The 22,971-nt window shown below is 38.5% G+C and overlaps 1 protein-coding gene across 31 annotated transcripts in view; it reads right to left on the bottom strand.

Annotated features, from left to right (window-relative positions):
• DLG2 (discs large MAGUK scaffold protein 2) overlaps nucleotides 1-22,971 on the bottom strand; it is a 1,001,253-nt gene that overhangs the window by 27,979 nt on the left and 950,303 nt on the right. For all 31 annotated transcript variants that reach the window (XM_039562448.1, XM_039562454.1, XM_039562457.1 and 28 more), the window contains 2 exons: nucleotides 22,655-22,831; nucleotides 13,418-13,493 (listed from right to left, as the gene is read on the bottom strand). In XM_039562448.1, coding sequence (XP_039418382.1) covers nucleotides 13,418-13,493; nucleotides 22,655-22,831 — 253 coding nt within the window. The remainder of the gene's footprint in view (nucleotides 1-13,417; nucleotides 13,494-22,654; nucleotides 22,832-22,971) is intronic.

Below are 22,971 nucleotides of genomic sequence, written 5' to 3'. Positions count from 1 at the left end.
TTCCCCAACAGTCTAGAGCAAAAACTTCAGAAAGTACATTTTCACCAGAAAAGCATATATTATTTTCACACTTATGCATGATCTAACAGTATACACCAAATTATACAGGTATTTTATAGTGTTATGCAAACTTTTTCTCCTTTTGCAGTTTCAAATATTGGGTTGCTTTTTTAAAAAAATATTGTTCCACTTCAATTTGGATGATCAAAATCTGGCCATTCATAGCAGATGACTATCATGTGCAACTATGCCACTGCATTTACACCAGTAAAAAGCCTTGTTCCTAAAATAAAGCTGATCTAGTTATATTAATACTCATAACCAAATATGTTTATGTATGTGATAATATTTGTATAGATTAATCAATGTGTATATTCATGTTAATGACCATATATACTATCATGGTGTAGTCTGAGGGTTTATATTTGAAATAACAAAGAAACTGTAAATTATTATAAAATGTTAAAATGGGTCAGACTCTGCAAACTTATAGATATAATTAGTCCTTGGTATTAACTGAAGGAGCTTACCAAGTGTTTATTTTCTTAAATTAAGTGCATGTTTCTCCGCAAGAAATCAAAGACAAGAGCCTTGATTTTGGTTTTGTATCCAATATAAGTGGGATTAAACTCAGGCTGATGGTCTCCACCTTAAGGATATGAAATCCTGCTGACACCCAGAAAATGTTTCTTACAGACATCATGATTTATATCTCTAATGTATAGAGACAAGGCAAAGAGAAGAGAGAAACTCACACAGAATAAAACCATGTTTCTATTGCGCACACCATGTTAATTCCAGATTTTGCTCCATTGTTAATTCCAGATTCTGCTCTATTGGTGGAAAAGTACAGACCAACACTGAGTGTGTATGTTCTTTTTTAAGGAAGGATCATGCATATGAGGATCTATGGCAAGGTTAAACTGCAAAACTCAGATGTATATTTGAGAAATTTATTTCTATACAATGGAAATGTTGGACTTGTCAAATACCCTGGAGCCATAGGCTCCCTACGCTTCTGGAAAGCTGTGAAATAGCTGTAGGATAAATGAGACCGAGGTATTTGCCTACATCTCTCTGCCTGATACAAAGGCTGTGTGCAACTGGAATTGCAATTGTGATAGGAAGCTTAGCCTGATTCAACAGCATTTATGCAGGCAGAGTTTCTGAAAGTCAGTGAAAAAGTGCCTGAAATGGATTCCTTGTAAGTAGCAGGTTCTTTGCCATGATAATGTAAAAACCTTTAATGGCAAATAACTCAGGCATTTCAGTTGCCATGAAAATCCTTTACAACAGATTACTTCTATATGTCACTGCTGTCACTTCACATAGATCATCACTAACCTAGGAAATGGCAGTAGCAGGCACTTTAAACAGGAAAGTGCCTAAGACTAAAAGGCAAATGAAATTTTCAATGGTTTGACAACAGAGCAGTGACATCATTCACATCACTTGATCTGTGATGGAAAAGAGTTCCTTCTCAGAAAAAAAAAAGTGGAGGAAAGCTTTCACTGATGTCCTGGCTTGAATTCTCGTTTGATACTACTTAAGCATACACTGTTTTGAGGAAGCCAAGAAAAATAATTGTGATGTGCACTGTGCACTCTTGCTTGATCAAGTATCCCCAGATGTCCCCAGTTATGTAAGCCTGGGTTACACACACCAACCTTCCCTGGTTGTGACAGACATTAAACCACTGTGTGTTTCTTCTTCTCAAGAACTCACTTGGGTACTTTTTTTGTGTCAAGATCAGTTTTGTATTCTAAATGTTTTTCCCTAGGCTCAGCAGCCATATATATATGTTACTCATCAGCTAATAGGGTAGTGGTTTTTAAAGGAAATTTTCATGTAACATTAAATAAACAGTCCAATTTCAAAATTTGCTTTATAGTGGTAAACATCATAAAAAACAGTAATTTGATAGTCATACCATACTGCAATAGGCAACTATATTGTTATTTACTTTGAGCTTCTTCCCAAATTTTTTTCATAGTGTAGCTGATCCAACCCATACTATTTAGTGCAGATGTGCCCTTGACAGAGGTTGTCCTCTTTATGCTTTGCAGAAGATCCTAATATGTTGGGGAAATATTTTTTATGGTGCTCTAACAGCTCTATCCTCTCAAAGCCAATAAACTCCCAACTGCTTTGGGAATGCTTTCTTTTTCTATTCCATTCAACAAATGCTTATCCTCAGTCATGAGCTGGGAACCAGTGTACAGGGATCACCTGAGAGAAAGCTGTTCCAGAGCACTGGCTGTGAAATTCTCTTTTACAGGGTGTAGATGAATTTCATATACCATCTAATTTTAGGCAGGTTTGAGCTATGCTTTAACCTAGTTTTTATGTTATATGATTAGGTATGTCAGTTTTGTTCTCAGATCAGTCTAGCAGTGTATATGAGAAATCACTTTTACTGCTTCTAATCTGCAATGTGGTTTTCTTATTCTTCTTCTTTAATACCTGATTTTGGCCTAAGTTAAATGAAAATCCCTCACATACACGCCCTTCTACATGAATCTACGAGATTTACTATCAACATTATATCTCTTCAATCCTTTCCTCTATATTTAATTGACCCTTTTTGTAGTAGGGAGATTAATTTACTCATTTGAACACTGACTTTAATAACGGTTTGGGCACTCAAACACTGTTAAATCCCTATATTTAAATATTTTGATTTTATAGACCTCTATATTATATATTTTAAATCCCTCCCATCATACCAAAAATTTGCACTGACGCCAGAAAGAAAATTTTTGGTCTGTAACATATACTCAGTCTTATTTCTCCTTGGAAGCACATATATCACCTCACTGGTTTTATAATGGGCTTTTTCACCTGGCCATCCCAAGCCATGATGAATTTGAAATCTCCAGGTTAAATGACGTGACCAAGTCTAGAGGATTGCCAGTGCTACTGAGCCATTCTTGCTTTCCTGGTGTAACCCCAAGCTTGGCCATGGCCTGGGCTCACACACACAGAAAGCACTTCATGATGTCCAGGCAGACACACAGAAGATAAACTGAGGAGTTGTTAGTGGCAGCTGTAAGCCTGGTTGTGCAGAGATCACAGAGTATATTCTTTGAGATGTAGATCTTTCATTCTCAGTCTGCACACACAATTACATGCTGGCAAGCAGCACTTGCCAACTTCCCTATGATTTTTTATGAGATACGAGGGGAAGGACTTCCCTATTCTGTTAAGTTCAGCCTTTGGTTTTCTTAGATACTTCAGTCCTGGGCTACAGTCACTCCTTATCGAATTTTTGCACCATGATCTGTTTCAACAAGTGAGAAACAGCTGGGTGAGAAGAAGCTTAGATGAAAGTAACTCTGCTTGCTTAGTTTTCCCATGAAGCTGTAGAGAGATCTGGGTGTTGGAAATTCAAAATGAAAAAGTAAAAGCCTGATTAAAAACTCCATGCTGTCTAGCTTCTCCAGACAAGGGTAGTGTGGCTTAGTATTCATGAGTATGAAATTTTAATAACATTTTTTTTAAAGACTTATTGCTACTTGTCTGCCAGCAACTCAATTTTAATTCCTAACAAAACAACAGTTAAAACCAACATAAACTACCAGGGGAGAAGAAACACTAATAGATTTTCAAGAAAACATGTAAAACCAGTATTTCTAGTTTTGCAAACCTGTATTTAACTTGGTGCAAGGTATGAAGGGAGTACTCTTCTGTGCTAATTTGCATGATATCATTGTTAGCAAGATGAAACACCAACATAAATCTTGCTTACGTGACAGCCAAGGTAATTTACACATATCTGAAGGTTGTACACCAAGATAGTGGGAAGGAATTGTTCAAACAGCAGCACTGGAAACTGATAGTGTGAAAATAAGAAAGGGCAAAGCTCCTTGACAGTAAAATCAATTTGGATGTAGAATAATCTGCCCCAAGGGAAGTGGAAAAGCCTAGATGATTTTTTCACATTTAAAACAAATCTGCTAATCTTAAGTACTGAGGGGAATAACACTGCAGTGCCTGGAGAGAAGGGGGTGGTGAAGGGAAAAGAGCTAAACAACAAGCCTCTTCCAGCTCTAACATCCGTGTTTTTGTGATGAGATGATCACAGACCCAGCACCTCAGAGTTGTGCTGTGGTCCAGCGTGGGCTTGGACCTAGCCAAGCTCACTGCAGCCATATGGGCAGTGTGAAGGTGTTCCTCTCCTTCCTCACGTCTCCAGCTGGAGTTGGAAAATGTATTTGACGTTTGGCAATGTTGTCCTAAATGTTCCTCTACTCTGGTCAATATCTTTTCCCAAAAAGGAAAATAGAGCTGATGTATGTCATCAGCTACTGATCCTGCTAATAAATCTTTGCACATGTGAACCTGTCCCAGCACCCTTTGTGCAACAACAATGTCAAAAGAGCCCCAGAGATCAAAGGTAGCATTGGTGTGCACTTGGCAAAGATTTGGGACTATCTGATCACCCAGACCCACAGGTTTTCCTACAATATACTGTAGGACCTTTATCCACTTGATCTTCATTCCTCAGTTATGATCAGGTATTTTCAAAAATCTTTTTCAGAACTCTGATTCCCAGTTGACTGCTAGTGCTCTTTAGGATTTAAAATGAAATTGAGGATTTTGTTCTCTATGCGGTCTTTTGAATTAATTTCACTATTAAATAAAGCTGCAGAAGGTGTTGATTATCTGTGCTATTAAAAAACCACCAACTTCCTCATTTAAAACTATTTTTTGTGGAAACATTCATGCAATCGTGCTGTGCGCTTGTGCAAGTGCAAACTACTGCATTAAATGGACCATTGCACAAAAATAAGTTGTATAAAGACCTTTATTACTCTTATTTTGTTATGGAGTAGTGGAGAAAGATTTACAATACCTGCACACCTTCAAACTATACTTCTAGAAAGACAGTTGGACAAGATAATCTTTTGAATTTCCCTTTTGAGTTAAAGGAAGAGTGACTGGTGTAGCAGGCTGAATGAAGGCAAGGGTCTGGCTCAGGAGACGTAAATCATGCCAGGCTCATGGTTTTAATTTAAAACATTGATTTATTTAGGCCTTACAGTTAAAGTCATAATAAATAGAGACATGGGCAAAAAAACCCAAAGTCAATCTCTAAGAGACTGGTTTAAGGTTTGTGTAGGAGGTGAAGCTCCTACATCTTCCAGTAATGCATCTCACATAAGCAGTCTCAGAGGCAGGATATCAAGTTAGATGGACTGTGGCTTTGACCCACGTGACGGTTCCTGTGTCCCTATAACCTTCCAAACATGGTCTCTGAGTCACTAAGGCAATCACCACTGAGGTGCTTAAATTTAACTGAGTCAGAAATAAAGATGTGAAATACAGAGCATCTGTCTTCTGGATAAGTGCTGACGCTTAACTCCACACTTCTGGATCTTTGTGTGATATCTTACTAGAAGAAAACTTTGCTCTCTTTCTAATTCTTTGACAATACCTACTGCCAATACTATAAATTTTTCTTTTCAACCAATTCTTTTAGAAGAAAACCCAAGTAACTATGGCATTATCTATACATACATACAAACTTCCTACTATTTAATTCAGGATATTAGACAGCAAGTTATAAAAATAGACTACACATGAAGTTCAAATCAGCACAAATTTCTGCTGGAACAGCTTAGAAGAAAAGCAATTAACTCTCAGCTGTAAACTTTAGTATTTTACCTGTGCTAGCAAATTTTCACTGTTTTATATTTAATCTGTGACTGATTTAAACATTGCATTACATATCTTTTTGTCTCCTAAAAATTTCTCTTACCTAAGCAGGGATGGCACAAACTGCTTGTGGGATAGAAAGTACAGATACTGTAGTCCCTAACATTATGGCCACCTAAGAAACAATATTATCTTATAAATAAAACTCCACACAATTATTAAGGTTACAGAAAAATTACAGAAGAATCTATAAAATCTATAAAATACATGTATTTATATTGCTCATTAACAGAAAAAAATTACTCTTAGTATTTTCGTTGACTGACAAAATGCCAATAGGCAGGAATATTTTTCATCATCTGGATAAATTCAATGACAAATCCACTATTTGTCAAATTTTCTACTCTAATCCATTATGCTTACAAATTGATGGCTGATATTTAGAATTTGTACTTTGCAATAAAATGAAATATGGAAAACAGACCCTAAGATTTTTTACTTTAATATTTTCTTTCAGTTTGAAAGAAATTCTTTCAAATACTCTACTTCTACTGGATTTTTCAAAGAAAGCTATGGAAACATATTTCTTCAGATGGGTAAAAGCCTCAAATTTGACCTGACAGTTATTTTTTCACTAATTCTAGAACTGATTCACCTTCTTAAAACCACAGATTCTTTAAGGCATACCAGTTCCCTGCCAGAGTCAACACTGCTACCATGATACAAATTAAGACTGAAGAATCACTTGCTTTCCTTTATTTTTGACTGTACCTGGGCTCAACAGGCATTATTACTAAATTATCACGTCTTTTGTGGAGTGCCTCAAGATAACCTGGAGAAACAAGAATCTGTACAGTTAAATTTTTCTGGCTATGTGCTGTTTTATAATTTGAATTTTATTTGATTGCTTCAGCACATGAGTGAAACAGATGCTGATGACAGCAGTATTTCTAATGTACTTTGGAGAAATGCTGAGCAAAAAGTGTTCAGCTCAAGGGGAATGGTCAGGACAGCCCAATATTGCAGGCTCAGGTCAATCCAAAAGTACAGCCAGCATCCACTACTTGGCATCAGCCCCAGCTATCATGAAGTGTGGATACAGAGCAGTGAGGATGTGAAAATTCATGAAAGAGCAAGGGCAGTTGGACAAATGAGATTCAGATTTTCCTCCTGTCCTGGCTACAGACAGGGGGGTGGAGTTTAGTGCTGTAAGCGTGACCAAGTTGTTATTCTACACCATGCACATCATCCCTGGGGCGTGTGGGTTCAGCAGGAAAAGCTGGGCACCTGTACTGGAAGCCAGCCAGTGGGAGTGGCTTATTTGGAGTTTAATTTCCTGCTGGTGTTATAACCAGCACACTCCTTTATGGGAAGAAGTCATCTCCCAGAAACAAGTTGTTCCACAAACAGGAACAATGCTGAGATCTGATTCTTCCATGACACCCAGTGTTACCCCATTTTGGAGGTCTTACAGCCTTTGATAGAACTTAAATCCAACAGAGAGAAAACCATAGAATCATAGAATATCCTGAGCTGGAAGGGACTCACAAGGATCATTGACTCCAACTCCCAGTCCTGCACAGCACCATCCCCAAGAGTCACACCCTGTGCCTGAGAGTGTTCAAATGCTTCTTGAACTCTGTCAGGTTTGGTGCTGTGAGCACTTCCCGGAGGAGCCTGTTCAGTGCCCAACCTCCCTCTGGGTGAAGAACCTTTTCCTAATATCCAACCTAAACCACCCGTGACACCGCTTCAGTCCACCCCCTCAGGTCCTGTCACTGGTCATCAGAGAGAAGAGATCAGTGCCTGTTCCTCTGCTTCCCCTCCTGAGGAAGCTGTAACCTGCAGTGAGGGATCTCCTTTGCCTCTCTGGGAATGATGACCCTGGAAACTACCGACTGAGTGTTAACGAGCTCTCCAAATCAGCAGCTTTTTGAATGTACTCAGGTTGTGGATTTTCCTCTACTTCTATGTTTGCCACAATACCAATCACTTTAAGAAATCTATTAATTGTGTCAAATATCTTTAGAAAAGAAGTGCAAAGAAAAGTTGGTGAAAATCCACTGCATATGTGGAAAACTTTCAGATTACAGATTACAGAATTGCTTATCCCTAAGAGTGGTGAATCTTTATACTTAGAAAATGGATGCCTAGTAAAGCACTGATGTTGGAAAAAATCTTCATTAGGCAGAAAGAGGGTATAGACAACCTAATAGATTGTTACTCTTTTTTTCTGACAATCAGGGATTAAATTGAGGTAATTGCCTTTTTCTCTGCATTGATATACCCCGATCTGCCCCGGTGAACCACTAGCACAGATGCTGTACCTGAGACCAGGGCAGGTGTGACTGCAGCTTCTGCTTAGTGATGAAGACAAATAATCCAATTTCCATAGACACTCAAGAGAAGAAGAAATAAAAACAGGGTTAAACTGCAGCAGTTCAGCCATTTCTAAGACTGAGGAGAGTAAAGCACTGAAGTGGGCTGTTTGGGAAGAATATGAAATATCTGTTGTGGCAGATCTTTAAGCAGAGATTAGACAATTCTGGGAGATAGGAGGAAGTTACAGACGACAACCTCAGGGCAGAGGCGACCACTTGAGGTTTCTAAAGACTAGTTTTTCTCTGATTTGATGACTAGGGCTGAAAATATAATGATTTTCTAGAGCATAATGGTTTGGAAATATGTAGGTTTATTTGTTTGGCTTTACCCCCTGCCCCCCTCCAAATACTTAATAAACTGTGAAAAGGTGTCCTCTGTGAAAAGTCCTGTCAGTCACTGGATTTTGACACTTGGAGGAGAGGTGCATTAAGTATGCAGAGGGTTTTGTTTACCCCACAATACTGAATTTGCTCAGTCAGGTTTCTCTTTTTCCTTTCATGCCTCAGTGCAGTGTTGCTAACATGACCATAAAGCAAGAGGATGACCTTACATTTCAGGCATCTGTGGGATCTGTAAACAGAATCTGCACATAAGAAATATTATTAAATGCTATTAAGCTTCTGACTGTTGCAATAAATTCATTTGGAGGCAACTGAAGAAGCTGGCTGAGTGTGATGTAGGTGATCTGACTGGAATCTGAAAAGAACTGTGGATGCCAAGCTAAGTGAATAGAAAAAAACCTAATGGGTAATGATGGAGCAGTGTGGTGTGGGTCACAGCCCTGAACCTGAACTACTGATGGGCAGCGGAGCTGGGAGGGATTTTGGAGGGATGGGGCAGTCCCTTTTCTTGGCAGGCACCTCATCCCTGTTCAGCACCCTGCTGAGCAGCCTCACTAGGGCAGGCACCCATCTGGAAATGCTTCCCAGTAAACATGGGCTGAATATCTCCCCACACCCTGACTCACGCGTTAAAAATGGAGATTGTGGGAGACATCCCTTTCATTTCATTGGGAAATGACATAGAGTATTTGTAGATAAGGCAATATTCTGGAGTCACTGGCCAGATAAGGTGTGAAATGAAAAGGCATGTGGTGTAAAAAAACAGTTCTCTGCATAAAATTTTTATCTATATGTTTCCTGATATTTCAACACATCTCTGGAAACAGGCAACACCCATAAATATTAGCAAAACTGAGAAGTTGCTAAAGACCTTTCCAAGAGCTATCATTTCAACTGTAGAATATTTTCGAGAGACAGTCAAGGAAGTGTATGTGATCTGACAGGGATAAAAGCAAATGTGCTATTTTTGTCTCCTGAAAGACCTGTTATAATTATAACAGTTAAGGAAAAAGCAGATTACTGGCTAATCTCTTTCCCCCCTGCAATATTTCCATCACTTGACACTTTGTTTGATTCACTAAAAAGTCTGAAAAGCCCTCAACAACTGTGAGTTTTAGGATTAGAAAAGGAAAGGCTATTTTTGCTCAGTCTGAAGCCTGTGGTAGGGAGAGTTACCAAGAATTCAGTATGCTGCTTTGGCAGATACATAACCCTGCTCACAGCTACTCACATGCTCTGCTCCTTTTGGTGCAAAGGTGAGCATCAGAAGATATGATATGGGATATGATCTTGAGTTCAACATAGCATAAAACATACTTTATAATGAAGTTTGTGCTTACATAACTTTGGCTTCCTCCAGCAAAAATATCAGACATAAACCTTTGGGCTGCTCCATTTTCCATTGATTATCCATAGACCAGTGAGCCCCAAAGACTGAGAAAGCAAATGCTTAGGAAATTATAACTGTGCTATCTGTCCTCATTTATCTTTTATTTTTTATGTTTCCAGTGTCCTGGAAACCCTGTCCTTTGCTGCAGCAGCAGAGAGTGGCCATAGGGAACCAGAGCAGGGGACCGGTGGATGTGATGTGCCAGCCACCTTCAGTAACAATCACAAAAGCTGCTGAAGTTCACTACAGCAATTCTGTGAATGAAGACAGAGGCTGAACTTGGTCAACATGATGTAAGCACAATCTTTGCTTGGTGAAATGAAACTGTTTATACCCATATTTGTATTCCTTTCCTTACTACATAGATTTTAACATCTCTAACTGGTCTGGTATCTTTAAAAGTGTGAACGGGGCCTGGATCCTGATGATGTCTCTGAGCCTGAACAAATAAATTTCTTTGGGTCAAAATTAACAGAACATGAAAGAGAAGTAGCCCTATTAGGTTAAGCCAGAGATCCAGTTAGCCCAGTAGCTTTTCTGACACTGTCCAATAACAGATGTTTAAAAGGAAAAGTAGAAGTAATATGATCCTTTCCGCTTTATACCATGTCATCTTGAAATCAACAATTAATATAGTCTGAGTTACAGGACAGAAGTTTTAAAGTTGTCATTAGTTTTGCTACTTGCTAACCTACCTAATTTCTTTTAAGCTTATTTATTTTTTATGCAATATCCTGTAATAATGAGCATGGGAATTTAATTATGCATTGCGTGAAAAGGTCTATCCGTTGCCTCATTTAAACTTGAGACCAGAAGGTTTCCCTAGAGTTCCCTAATTTTGATTCACATTCCCTGTTTCTGTATCCATCCCGATTTTGTAGACTAATTTCACAAGGCATGGATGGGAGGAATCCAATGAAACAAATCTAAAGTCATATAAATATTCTAAATCACATCATTTTTAAAAAGTGCTGAGCTCATTTTATAGATGAAGTAACATACAAGTTTGGTCCGAAAAAGAGGAACTGTGGGCCTTTGGAAAAATTACCCCTTAGCTCTCCTTACAAACAGATTTGTCAACTATATTGCTGAGCATTCTTAAACACCTTTTCAGTGAGACACAAGGAACTGATCAACTACAAATGTCACCTTATCTGTAACACTTTCTTTATATCTTATCTCCAGATTTGGGATTAAAAATGAGGTATAAACAGATGAAAATGCATAAGACTCTATAAACCCACAGAATAACTAGACAGTTTCTACTTCAAAATCATAGTTATCGCAAAGAAATTTTGGTATTACCTCAGGAACCTTTGCTGTGGGTTATTAGCTCTTGACCTTTGCTTCTCAGGGGAAGAAAGGAGTCAGGGCTAGTGAGATGATTCAGGTAAAATTGCAGTAGGGTACACCTTTACATGTTCAAAATCCCCAAGGATTCTCTGTATTCAGTTGGGGTATTATTATTATTATTATTATTATTACTACTATTATTATTATTTAAATGCTTTCATGCACATCTCCTGTCCAAATTCAGAAATATTCCATGAAAATATTTCTCTCAGTTTCATCTTTCGAGTAAACTAAGACCTTTACACTTGCCAACACAGTCATGAATGTATGAGCCAAAGGTGCCACAGACACACATAAGCTCATTCCTATCTGAATTTTAGCTTGATTTTGTAACAAAAGCATTTTCCTGGGCCTACTGCAGACCTGTTTACCTGAGCTAAATTTCTTCCAGAGTTTAAAAAAAAAAAAGTAAAAAAAGTAAAGCATGGACTCTTAGACAGCTTACACCACTTGTTTTCTGGACACTGTAAGACTGAGTGGAAATATTGACACCTAAAATCTACATACATATGTGTGTACTCAAATATCTCATTTCATGTGGAAGGTTTGGTCCCAAAAGGGTACAGTGGTCTTAGTCTGTAATTACACAAATTCTTAAACAATGAATCAAACACTGATGTTGAGTGGCTGGAAGAGTAATGTTACACTGATGACAAAAATGGAAAAACAATTTGGGGACTCAAGAGGTAATTAAATTCTTGACAGAATCACTTGAAAAGGGACCATTAGTTATATGACTGAATTATTCCCCTACAGCTTTGATTATATATGGGAAATAGGCATTTAACAAGTGATTTCATTGGCAATAAAAAAATTATTATCTCTTAAAATAAGTGGCAACATTAATTTACAGAGTTGCGGAGAGTGGTCATTTCAAACCAAAAAATGGAATTATGACTTCTGAAGAAATGCAATGAGATGAATCAGTCTGTTCTTAGTGCATTTTATTACATGTTTTATACCAAGTTATCTGCATGTGCAAATAATGCATAGTTCCATGTGCCTTATAAGTCTGGAAAACTTGTTTCAGTCAGTACAATAATTCTGCCTTTGCATTGAATTCAGGAATTGTTCTGTAGAGCAGTAACAGGGAAGCATTTGCAAGTCTGAAATATTGCTGGCATGTAGAGACTTGGGAACCCCTCTGCTAGGAACTGTGTGCCCACAGCAAGAGGAATTTCTTACCCTGCTAATCTGTCTGAAAGGACAGAGTAAATGGGAATAAGGGAACTATTAGTATTACCATTATGGAGGGAAACTGAAGGAAGAAGAGATTAAGAATGAGAATTTCAAACTAGGCAGAAGACCACAGGAACAGCAGTTCTGGAAGGGACCTGCTGAACCACTTTCTTATTTGCCTTGCCAACACCTACCTATGGCCGTGTCCGCTCATGACACAGTTTTGGCCCTGCTCTGTTTTCTGCAGCCAAGCAGGACTTCTCCCTGATGGCTGCTGAATCTCTGTCTCCTAGTTTGCTCACAGAAGCCCTCATTTGTAAATTCCAAACATGCCAATTGGACGGGTTTCAAAAATAAATCCCTGCAAATGTCAAGTATTCACTACTGCTACAACTGCAAGCTACACTTCCGCAGAAAAATATACCTTAACAGCCAGGACTGTGGGCATTCTCATGCTGTAATACTTGCCAGCCAGATGGCACCAGACAGGATAGTGCCATCAGGCTAACGAGAACTGCTGACTTGGGCACAGTAAAGCAGCTCTGTGGAGCAGCAACAGCAGGAACACTGTTCTGTCCAGGCAGCGCTGGTGGAAGGGAACTTGCATGTTTTGTGTTATTTTGGCCATAGTGTACCTGGTGTGAAACACACCTGTGTTCAATGTCTGTCACAACTGTCAAAGCAGAACACCCAAACCCTAATTTTTACTATCCACGACTTCGTAACTTACAACTTTTGGTTTGTGATTTAGCAGCTTTTGAAGCCAGGGATTTTACACTTCTGGTCCTATTGCATTAAACTGCTATCCATCTGCATTCATTTTTAATGTCTTTTCTTCTCTATCCATCATTTAACTAAAATCATAGCTATCATGGAATGCTCTATTTTCTTAGTATCTTTCTCTTAGGAGGCACTGTCATTCAGTACTATTATAAAAAGCATATTTAATTATTTTGAAGATTTTATCATGCTCATCTCTGATCTACATTTCACTTTCCTGCAGGTCTTGGTTGCAACAACCTAAAAATTCCTTATGCTGCTAAAATTTCCTCTACTCTGAAACTTATAAAACAATTGTAAAGTGCAATTTCTAAAGGTTTCACTATTTACGTACCCCTTTTGCATCAATTACACCAGGTTTGGCGTTGAATTTCACTGTCTTCAAACGTGCACGCTCCTTTCTTTCAACTCTGGGGAAAAGAAAACACAAGTGAAGAAACACATGTTGATTATAGCAGCACTTTGTGTGAAGTGTTTGATACCTGCTCTCCCAAGACCACTGGCAGCTTACTATACATAAAGCAAACATTTAAAGCAAATTTCATACATTGAAAAGAGAGGTCACTTCCTCAGCCAGGCAGCAGTTTTCTGGCAAATGTGGGACTGGGTTTGAGGAGTCTTGGCTGCCCTACACCAGCAGAACAGCACTGCCTCTCAACACACATGGGAGTGTGGGAAAAGCATGCTAGGGACAGATTTACTCTCTCTGATTTAAGCTGTTCAAAAATCAGGCAACATTTAGAGTTCTGTGGTCAGAGGAATGAAACAAGGACATGTCCTTACTCACCTTGATTAATACGGACACTACTATATTAGTGATGTTTCCTACCTTTGCAAAATCATCTACACAATCTATCATTGACTGGTTCAAGTGAAAAAATGTGATCATCTACCTGAAACTGAAACACTAACCCTATTTGTCCAAGACTGGGAATTACTCTAGGAAATCTCCATGGAATCCAGCAAAGCTGCCTTATAAGAGACATTAGAATACATTCCTGCAAATCTCTTGCTTTCTAAGCCAGGTAGTAGGAATACATAGTTTCTGATAATTATTTTCCAAAATACAAACTCTAGTGTTTTGATACAATGATAATTAACACAACATGTTTCCTTCTGTCTGAGTAGGCTTCTATATGCCCTCCTGAAACACAGTGAATGTTGGTTACTATAGCTACAGTTTAAATTTAGATTAAATGCATTTCTCTGCAAGTGTGGAATATTCACATGGAAACAGCTCAAGTGCATCTTTCAAACTAAATCTATGTTATTAAAAACACATGAACAGTCTCAAACCTGAACTAGCAGATGAAGTCCCTTGGTAGTACCGGTAAGAAATGAAGACTTGAGGCTGTGTAATTGCCTAAATAAGATGGATGCCTTCTGAGGAAATAATTAGCACAAATGAACACAATATTCAACTTATTAATCTGTGTTAACATTTAAACTCATTCCAGCCCTGCCTAACTTCTTAAAGCATCTGCTTTTAACTTAATTTCTTATTCACTGCATAAAGAAATTTGGAAATTAACCCTGAAGAGTGAATCTTATTTGTGAAGTTTGTAATAATTGCGTTAGCAGCCATGGAGGCATCGCTGCTTTCTAGAGGCATAGCAGACAGATGAGGAGCTGCAGAAACATTCTGCATTGCTTTGAGAAGCATTTAAATAATGCCATTAAGTGCCACTAGTCCTTCAGGCAAACATAACAACGATGTTCATATCTGCTCAGCATGCCTACTGAATGTTCCAAACATTTCATCATCTGGCACTGTATTAAGGGTAGCACACAATGTTGCCTCCCATTACAATTTGCGTGACACCTTCCACAATAGAACTGTTCTCAGTTACTTATAATTTAGCTGAACTGTAAAATTACAAGCTGAAATTTTCTGTGTCTCAGGCTGACTATATTACTGTTGCTGCCTGAACTGTCAGTAAAATGGGTCAGCTCTTTGCAAAAGGCTGGGACAAAATGAATGGGTTTGCCCATTTATTTATAACATAAAGTGCTTCAGCTCAGGTGCTCTATTGCCTTCATGTTTTTGGTCTGGAATTTGCATTGTGGCAGGGGGTTGCTCTGGTGTCAGGAATATACCTCTCCTTTGCCTGAAGGAATGAACCTAAATTTCTGAAAAGCTTTAGTTTTACACGCTCTGGAGAGCTTTTGGAATTTAGCTTTGGTTCTCCAAAGATTTTGTCTTTGTTGAAACAGTCAGGCTGCAGGACTTCAGTGAACTAAGATGTTCTCAGAATTTCTCATCTGAGCTACTGGGACACTTTTGCCATAGACAGAGCTAAAAAGGGAACTAAATTGATGAACACAAAGTTTAGAATCTCTGCTCTTCTAGATTTTTTGATCCAGCTCTTAGAAAAGGCACTTTTTAAAGGAACACTATTCAAACACTTTTACCACTTTTTTGCAGGTGTGTAATTGCTATATTTAAGGAAAACTAAACTTGACTGTCTTTATTTTCCCCAAGAAGAAAGGAGTTTAGGTCCAAAGGGTTATTTGCAGCAGCTGACACTGTGAATGTCGAAATAGCATATGAGTGTAAATTCCTTACATTGGTTTAGTTGACAGCAGCTGACCATCAGTTGAACAACATTTTGATCCAAGAGCTGAAAAAATTGCTCTTAAAGAAAGAAATGTTTCACTTAACACAGTAACCATTTTTCCATCACCACTGCTGGACAAATCAGGATTATGGGGAGTTGTTCAAAAACATGAAGTGAAGGGGAGGACTTTACCTCCCAGATTCACAGAGCCCAGACTTGCAACCCTGACTTGCCTGATGTACACATTGCTGCCATGACACTTTCTAATTATATATTTGCTTGATAGAGCTATGCCTAAGGGATAAGGGAAACATGGCTATGATTTCCAAAACAACTTCATGGCTCAGTCCCATTTTCAAAAGTGCCTGAAGGGTCACTGAAACTCAAAGAGGTTTCAATAAATGCTCAAAGAAACCTACATCCAGCATTCAAACCTGACTGGAGCTGAAAAGCGCTGAGTCCTATGTGGAGACAGTATCACCCTAGCACAACTTACGGGAATTTCACCTCCATCTTCCCACCCACTCTCCAATTATAGCTGCCTGCAGAAACACTGCTGTGCACAGGGAAGTGATCTACGATTATCTGAGATCTGGGACAGTTGGAGTATACTCTGCATATTCACTTTCTCTTGAAAACACTCCTGGTAGTAGATACCTCTTGGCTCTTTTTATTTCAGAAATGGTCAGGATTCACTCTCTTCTTCCCATGTAAAGCTAGAGAACTGGAGCAGTACATTGAAAATATACTTTGGCCTTCAGTGTTCCCTCCCTAGTAAGTTCAAGATTTCAGTTCTTTAGGATACTGTTCTCCTCTTACTCTTCTGGGGAACTTATTAATGGGATGCAACACTCACTGCACTGCAATGTCTGTCTGCTTTTGTGTTTCTGGGCACAAGTAGCTGTTGATAATGGGCCTGTGGGATTTTTCAAAATGTGGCTTGGAGTTCTTCATAAGTTCTGCAAACAAGAAAAAATCAAGTATAACTCAATAAGACATGAACTGTGATCACCCACCCACTGCTGGACCACTGGGAGCTCTGTCAGTGCCTTTCTAAAAGCACTAATCAGTCTTCACAGTGGAGAGGCAGAATATCAAGTGAAAAATGCTTTAATCTTCAACAACAGTGTTCATCACTGATGTAGAACATAGATGCAAATTGCAAACTTGTTTCTAGAATGAAATAAAATGGCAACAATAGCCTAATTTGCACAGATTTGGCATTGAGGTGTTTTGCAGGATGAAAGTTGTTTTCAAATCCAGCATGAGAACTGTAGTGAGGGGAGTCAACAAATACAAGAAAGCAATGTAAAATGGACACTTGAAAGACCTTGGTATGTCTCTTGTCTTGCATCACCATTTCCAGGTCACATGCACTATATTTGTTTTGCCTGCCTATCAAGTGAAAGGTAAGTGAAAATATGTACACACTATTTATAGTTCAAATATGTGGTCTCAGTTCACAGCTTTTCATTGCTTCCATCCTCTGTGAGATGTGAGATTGAGTTTACCAGGAGATTCCTATTCTCAAAATTATCTTTGAGCATTCCGGAAGTGGCATTTTTGCACCAAACACGTATTTTTCAGTAGGAGAGAATGTGCTCTGGGTTCAGTCTCTATCTGCAGTGCCTTGCTTACAGAAAGGAGCTCAGCACCTGGTCAATATTTATGAAAAGACTAGACCTAATGATATTAGGAAGTGAATTCTCATAAAATTGTAGCACAACCTTATTCTGTTTAAAAGCTAACAGCTGTTTTCCATCAGCACAGAAGTTTCACATCATTGCAAGAGCACAGGAAGACGTTTATACCTACACATACATACAAATTTAATTCCATATTAAATTTTTTCCAATTAGATTAGTGAGTATAGACAGATAAATGATTTTAGACAAAGCTTACATGATTATGCCATGTTAAAAAGTTTTATCATCTAAGGATTAAAATGTTAAGGGTTGTTTAGAAAGGTAGACGATTTATAGGAAACCATTAAAAATAAAAATCACTTGAGTGGATAAACATGCCTTTCTGCCAAGCTGAGCAGAATAACAAATTTAAGTTGGCTTTTCGCCCACAGGGACTTCTGTGCTGGGAAAACCTCTTGTTCCTTGTCCTTAAATGCTTGTGAAACATTGGGTTTTATGTACTTTTCCCCCACTTTGCTCTGAAAGGAGAGCATGGCTACATGTACTTGTGGGGAGAATGTTGTCTATTTGAGAACACAAATATCAGGCTGGTATTATTACAGCTGGTAATAACAGAGATACAAGTTGCATAACATTTGGCAGTCAGATGTACTTAAACTACCCGAAAATGGGTATCTTAGAATGATGTCCAGTCTGACAGCAGGTTTGTGACTGCACATCTTAAGGACAACAGCAAGATTAGTGTAATTATTTCAGTGTTTTAAGGCCAAATCCTCGTTGGCTGCAGTGGGAGCAGTAGTAAAAGTGGTGAGAATTTATGCTCAACCATTCTGGGGCAATCTGTGTGAAATCTCAGGCAGCATTTCAGACCCACGGACTCAAGTCAGGCAGATATACACACACCACAGAAAATACTGAGGCTTGACATTCGTGAGGTGGGAGGTTGCTGTTGTGGAGGGCTTGCAATGTAGGAGCTTGTCCCTGTGTGGAGACTCAGTAAGGAAAAAGTGAAAAGAACTGGAGGCGTAAAATCAATGCTACAGCAAATTAAAGTCTCTTTAGTATTAGAGCATCTGTCTAGGAATTTAATACACTCCAACTTACGCACACTGGTTTCATGCATTTTGTGCATTCCCTTTAACTGATGTGTTTCCATAGGGAGGGAATCTTAGACATGGGCTGCTCAGCTTGCTGCTGCCCTTTTATAGGAAGCTGATTTTTTTTTTTTTTGGTATGGATAATAAGAAGGGCAATGAGGCAAATCAAAAGCACAGATTATGTGGAAACTCTAAATCTATCTATATATATATATATATACCCAAATGTTAAAAAAATCCAGTGGAAATCTAATTCTGTTGGTCATTCTAGTATAAACAGCATTTTTTGATGATAAGGGAGCACTTCACATACATAAATACAGTGACCAGGTAATACTGCAGGCTGCATGACACATTGGTACAGGGCTGGTGGTTATATCCCCTCACCTTGGAGACTCTGCCTGATACAATTGTGCTGTCATCTTAAACACAGCTTGGATAAATCTTTTGGGCAGATGTGGAACGAGGAGAAATCTGGCCTGAAATGTTGATTAATTGATACTATAGAATAACTATTTGGTGATTGCTAAACCACAGCTGAAGTAGTTTGCAGCCTCTCATGCTGAAGTCCCGTGCTTCCCAACACCAACACCATATAATACCACACCACCTGTGTATCATTATACTTGGTTTCCACCCAACTGGCTACTCCTGTCCTGTGGCTGAGAACAACAGCTATAATCAGACAATAAATACACACTGACAAAGGGACAAAATGTTGTTTTGACATGTAGAAATGTTTGCAATTATATTTAAGAACTGCAGGATACTTAGAATTTAATTTGTTTTAATCTCCACAGAGGTCATTGGCTCACTGCTTCATAAGATTTGATTCTTGCACAGATCAGTGGAGAAACTTGGGGCCACCCTCACTTCTTTGTGCTGCCTCCTTCAGTAACACCCCTCCAGCTGCAGTGCTGCCCTCCAAAACTCCCTCTTAAAGCCTGACTTGGCAATTTAACCATAAACAAGGCAACAAATCCACATGCTGGCAGCAGCACTGAAATCTAATGACAAAAAAGCTTTCAAACTCTATTTAACCACTAAGAAGTAAAGTCTGGTAATGTATCCAAAAACCTGGAGAGAATAGGGAGTGGCAGCTCCTCTATACTTCTAAATAATGATTTTTTTTTGCTGGTATAGCACACAAGTCATAGAGGAGAAAAAGAGTAAGGAGTCTTGATTAATCATTCCCAATTTCTCTAATCAGCTCATGCTAAAATGTCACTATATGATGGGCTCTCCTGTAAAAAAATAAAAACCTAAACACATGGAAAGCAATTACCATTACACAGCACCTCGAAGAAGTAATATAGTGTAGTTGTTAGGACTTTGTGTGTTTATATACACATATATACACACATTTTTATACATATATATACATATATATTTGTATACATACATACATACATATATATATCTAAAATAAAATTGAAGTGGTTAATAGCTCTGGCTTTCAGATCTATTCCAGAATGATTTCACTTATGGGAAATGCAGGAATTGTATCTTAGCTGGTGCTGGACAGAAGTTAAGGGAAGTAGAAGTAACACAGAAGTAAAGCAGACAGCTAAAAGACTCAACCTGGCACTAATAATCCCTGGATCTGTACAGACTCTCACTGACCCAAAGTGCAAAAAAAAAGTTACAGTACCACAGGATGGCATTCCAGAAGCAGAAAAAGGAATCTAAGCACAAACCCAAACTCTACCAAGCATAACCCCCCAAAACCCCCTAGACCCTAAAAAAAGGGAACAGAAATGAACTGGGGATTGAAAAATATAAGACAAATATAAAATTCTTCAATTTAAAACATCATGGCCAATTTAGCTTGCAAGACAAACCCAACAAACAGCTACAGATGTTCTTTTCTTCCTTCCTTTCTATCACAATATTTTACTGCTAGATATTACCCATGCTGTATTACATGCAAAGCAATGCCTGTAGAAATAATCCCATATAAACTATAAGAGACACAGCATCCTAGAGCCAGCAACTTAAATGAGGATTTCCATGCCATAGCTGCCTGTATTTGGTCAAATGAATTCCAGGACTACTCTGTTTTAGATTAATCCTCTTACAGTCAATAACTCACACCTGCTGAGGAAATTTAACTGTGAATTAGCACAATCTGGCAAGTATGATTAGCTTCATTCTCTGTAACTTGGCCCTGTGTGCACTGATTGCTCATCCTCCCCTTGGGTGGTGTAAATGACCGCCGAAGACGCTGGCAAGAGCACATCAGTCTCAGGCTCACAGGAATCATCCAGAATCCACAGAAAGGAAACAATACTCACTTTTCAGTGCATTGGAAAAAATAACCTTGTACAACTGAAACCTTTTATGAAATAACTGCAACCTCCACCCACCCCAGCTCAGGTGTATCATTACATTAATGCAGACAGAAAATCAGATACCATTGATTTTTCCAGGCCCCTCAGCTTCACTAGTGAAGAATAAGGATGACAAGTGGAGAGCATGGTAACTATATCTGCATCTTTTAAAATTCAAGACTCTTATTTTTAGCTTCTAACCAACCTATTTTCATATTGTGTCTTTTTTTTATTATTATTATTATTTTTATTCTGTTTTCTCCCTAAAGCCACATCTTATTCCTAGGCTCTATGTCTGACCTTCACTGGAGAACCTCTAGGTTTTGACCTTGACAACACACACCACTGTGTGGGTAACCCAATAAGCTTTAGGCACACACCACCTTTCCACTTTAAAGAATATACAATTCCACATCTTAATTAGCAGCTTTGCTTTGTCCTTTTCTCCTCCATAGTTGTTTTATTATGTATGACAGCTTTTTGCACCTTTTCATAGTAGGCACCAGACAGCGAGTGAGCTTTGTGCACATACCTTCCTTAGTATTAATTAAATACATTTCTCTCTCTTTCCATGTATGATCCACTCATGTAATTACTGCAGTATTTGCTGCAGCAATGAATAGCAGGCAAGTATTCCTTTTTCAATATCTACAGGCTAGGTCTGGTTAATGGGTACATTTTCCATCTTAAAACTTACAACCTAACCTTGTAACCTAACCTTTTATTTCTACCTATTATACAACTCCAAAATTGCTCTTTGCTGAAAAACCAGGTGTGGATGCTACTCAAACATGATAATTAGAGAAATTAAGGTCCTTTCAGGGCTCATGTCAATGAGGTATTTCACAGCCTTTTAGTTTACTTTTACATGATTTAGAGCAATGAGTACCATAAGCTCTATTAGTACCTTGGCCAACTCTCTTGAAATAGCAGCAGGTGCTCTAGAGAGCATCAAGCATCCCATTTCCCTACTATAAAAAATGGTCATGAACATTTTTATACTAGTGCTAAAGCTGACATAGCTAGGAATAGGAAGTTCATACTCAGTATGATGGCATTGCTGCAAAAGAGAAATGTAACATGTTTTGACAGATTTAATTTTCCTCCTACCCTTTCAGTTCCTGACCTTTCTATAGCAACTATCAACAGAGCCAGGAACTAATACTGGTTTGTGTGCTAGTTCTGATACTATCAGAGACTTGTGGCTGATTTTACAAAAGCATCCAGACAGAATAAACAATACAGGAAGATTCAGATATCTGTTCTCTCTCCGAAAGTCACCACGAATCCATTACAGCCAAACAAAGATTCAGATTTAGCTTGGAGAGCAGATAAAAGTTCCTTCATTTACATTATATGAAAAATTTACTGTGATATTGACTATCCATCTGTTTCCATGCAGGCAGAGATTAAATTAACAGATTTCAAAGCCAAAGATGACCATTATATAACTTAGCACCATATTTTACATCACACAGGCTGAGAAGTTTAATGCTATTACCCTCTCAAAAGAGACATACAGTCTTCATTTGAAAATGTCAAGACACTCATTACATCCTTCAGCAGTTTGATGCAATGGCTAGTCACCCTGACATTACAACATGTGCTCCACTTCAAATTCAGAGCAAATTCCTAGACTTGGGTTCTGGTAATTCTTTTTTTTTTGCTGAAGCTCTTTGGTGGACAGTGATCTCTCCTTCTTTTCCCATTTCTTTATGAAGTTACAAGTAATTGAGTCACCTTCTGAGTTTCTTTTCAAGTACAGTTATCAACAGCCTGAGTGCTTTAAATCTCACAGCAAAAATTGTGTCTTCCAACTCTTGAAATACCTCTGGGATTTTCCTTTACTGCCCCCAGTTTTTTAGTAGATTGACACACCCCGTCTTTGAAATATTTTAAGATAATGGCCAAGGAGGTAAGAAGGAGGAAGCAGCACTCACCTCCTCTTGCTGGGTATAACTCCCATCTCCTCACTGTCCCCCTCCAGAGTGACCCTCCTCGCCTGCCACCATTCATCATCTGAGGCGTTGATGACATGAAGGATGTCTCCATACTTGAAACTGAGTCCTTGGCTTGGGAGGCCACTGTCTTTGCTCTTGTCATAGTCAAACATGGCTCTGTGAAGGGAAATAAAGATATGAAGACAGGTGATTAGATCAGTCTGGTTACATTTACTTCTGAATAATTAATTATATTTTATGTCACTGGTAACCCTTTCTCTTTTCCTAAGGGAGGGAAAGGTCCTACTCAGTGGAAA

Source organism: Corvus cornix, chromosome 1 (assembly GCF_000738735.6).
Source record: "Corvus cornix cornix isolate S_Up_H32 chromosome 1, ASM73873v5, whole genome shotgun sequence".
NCBI classification, from domain to species: Eukaryota; Metazoa; Chordata; class Aves; order Passeriformes; family Corvidae; genus Corvus; species Corvus cornix.
This window is presented reverse-complemented; position numbering and strand designations above follow the sequence as displayed.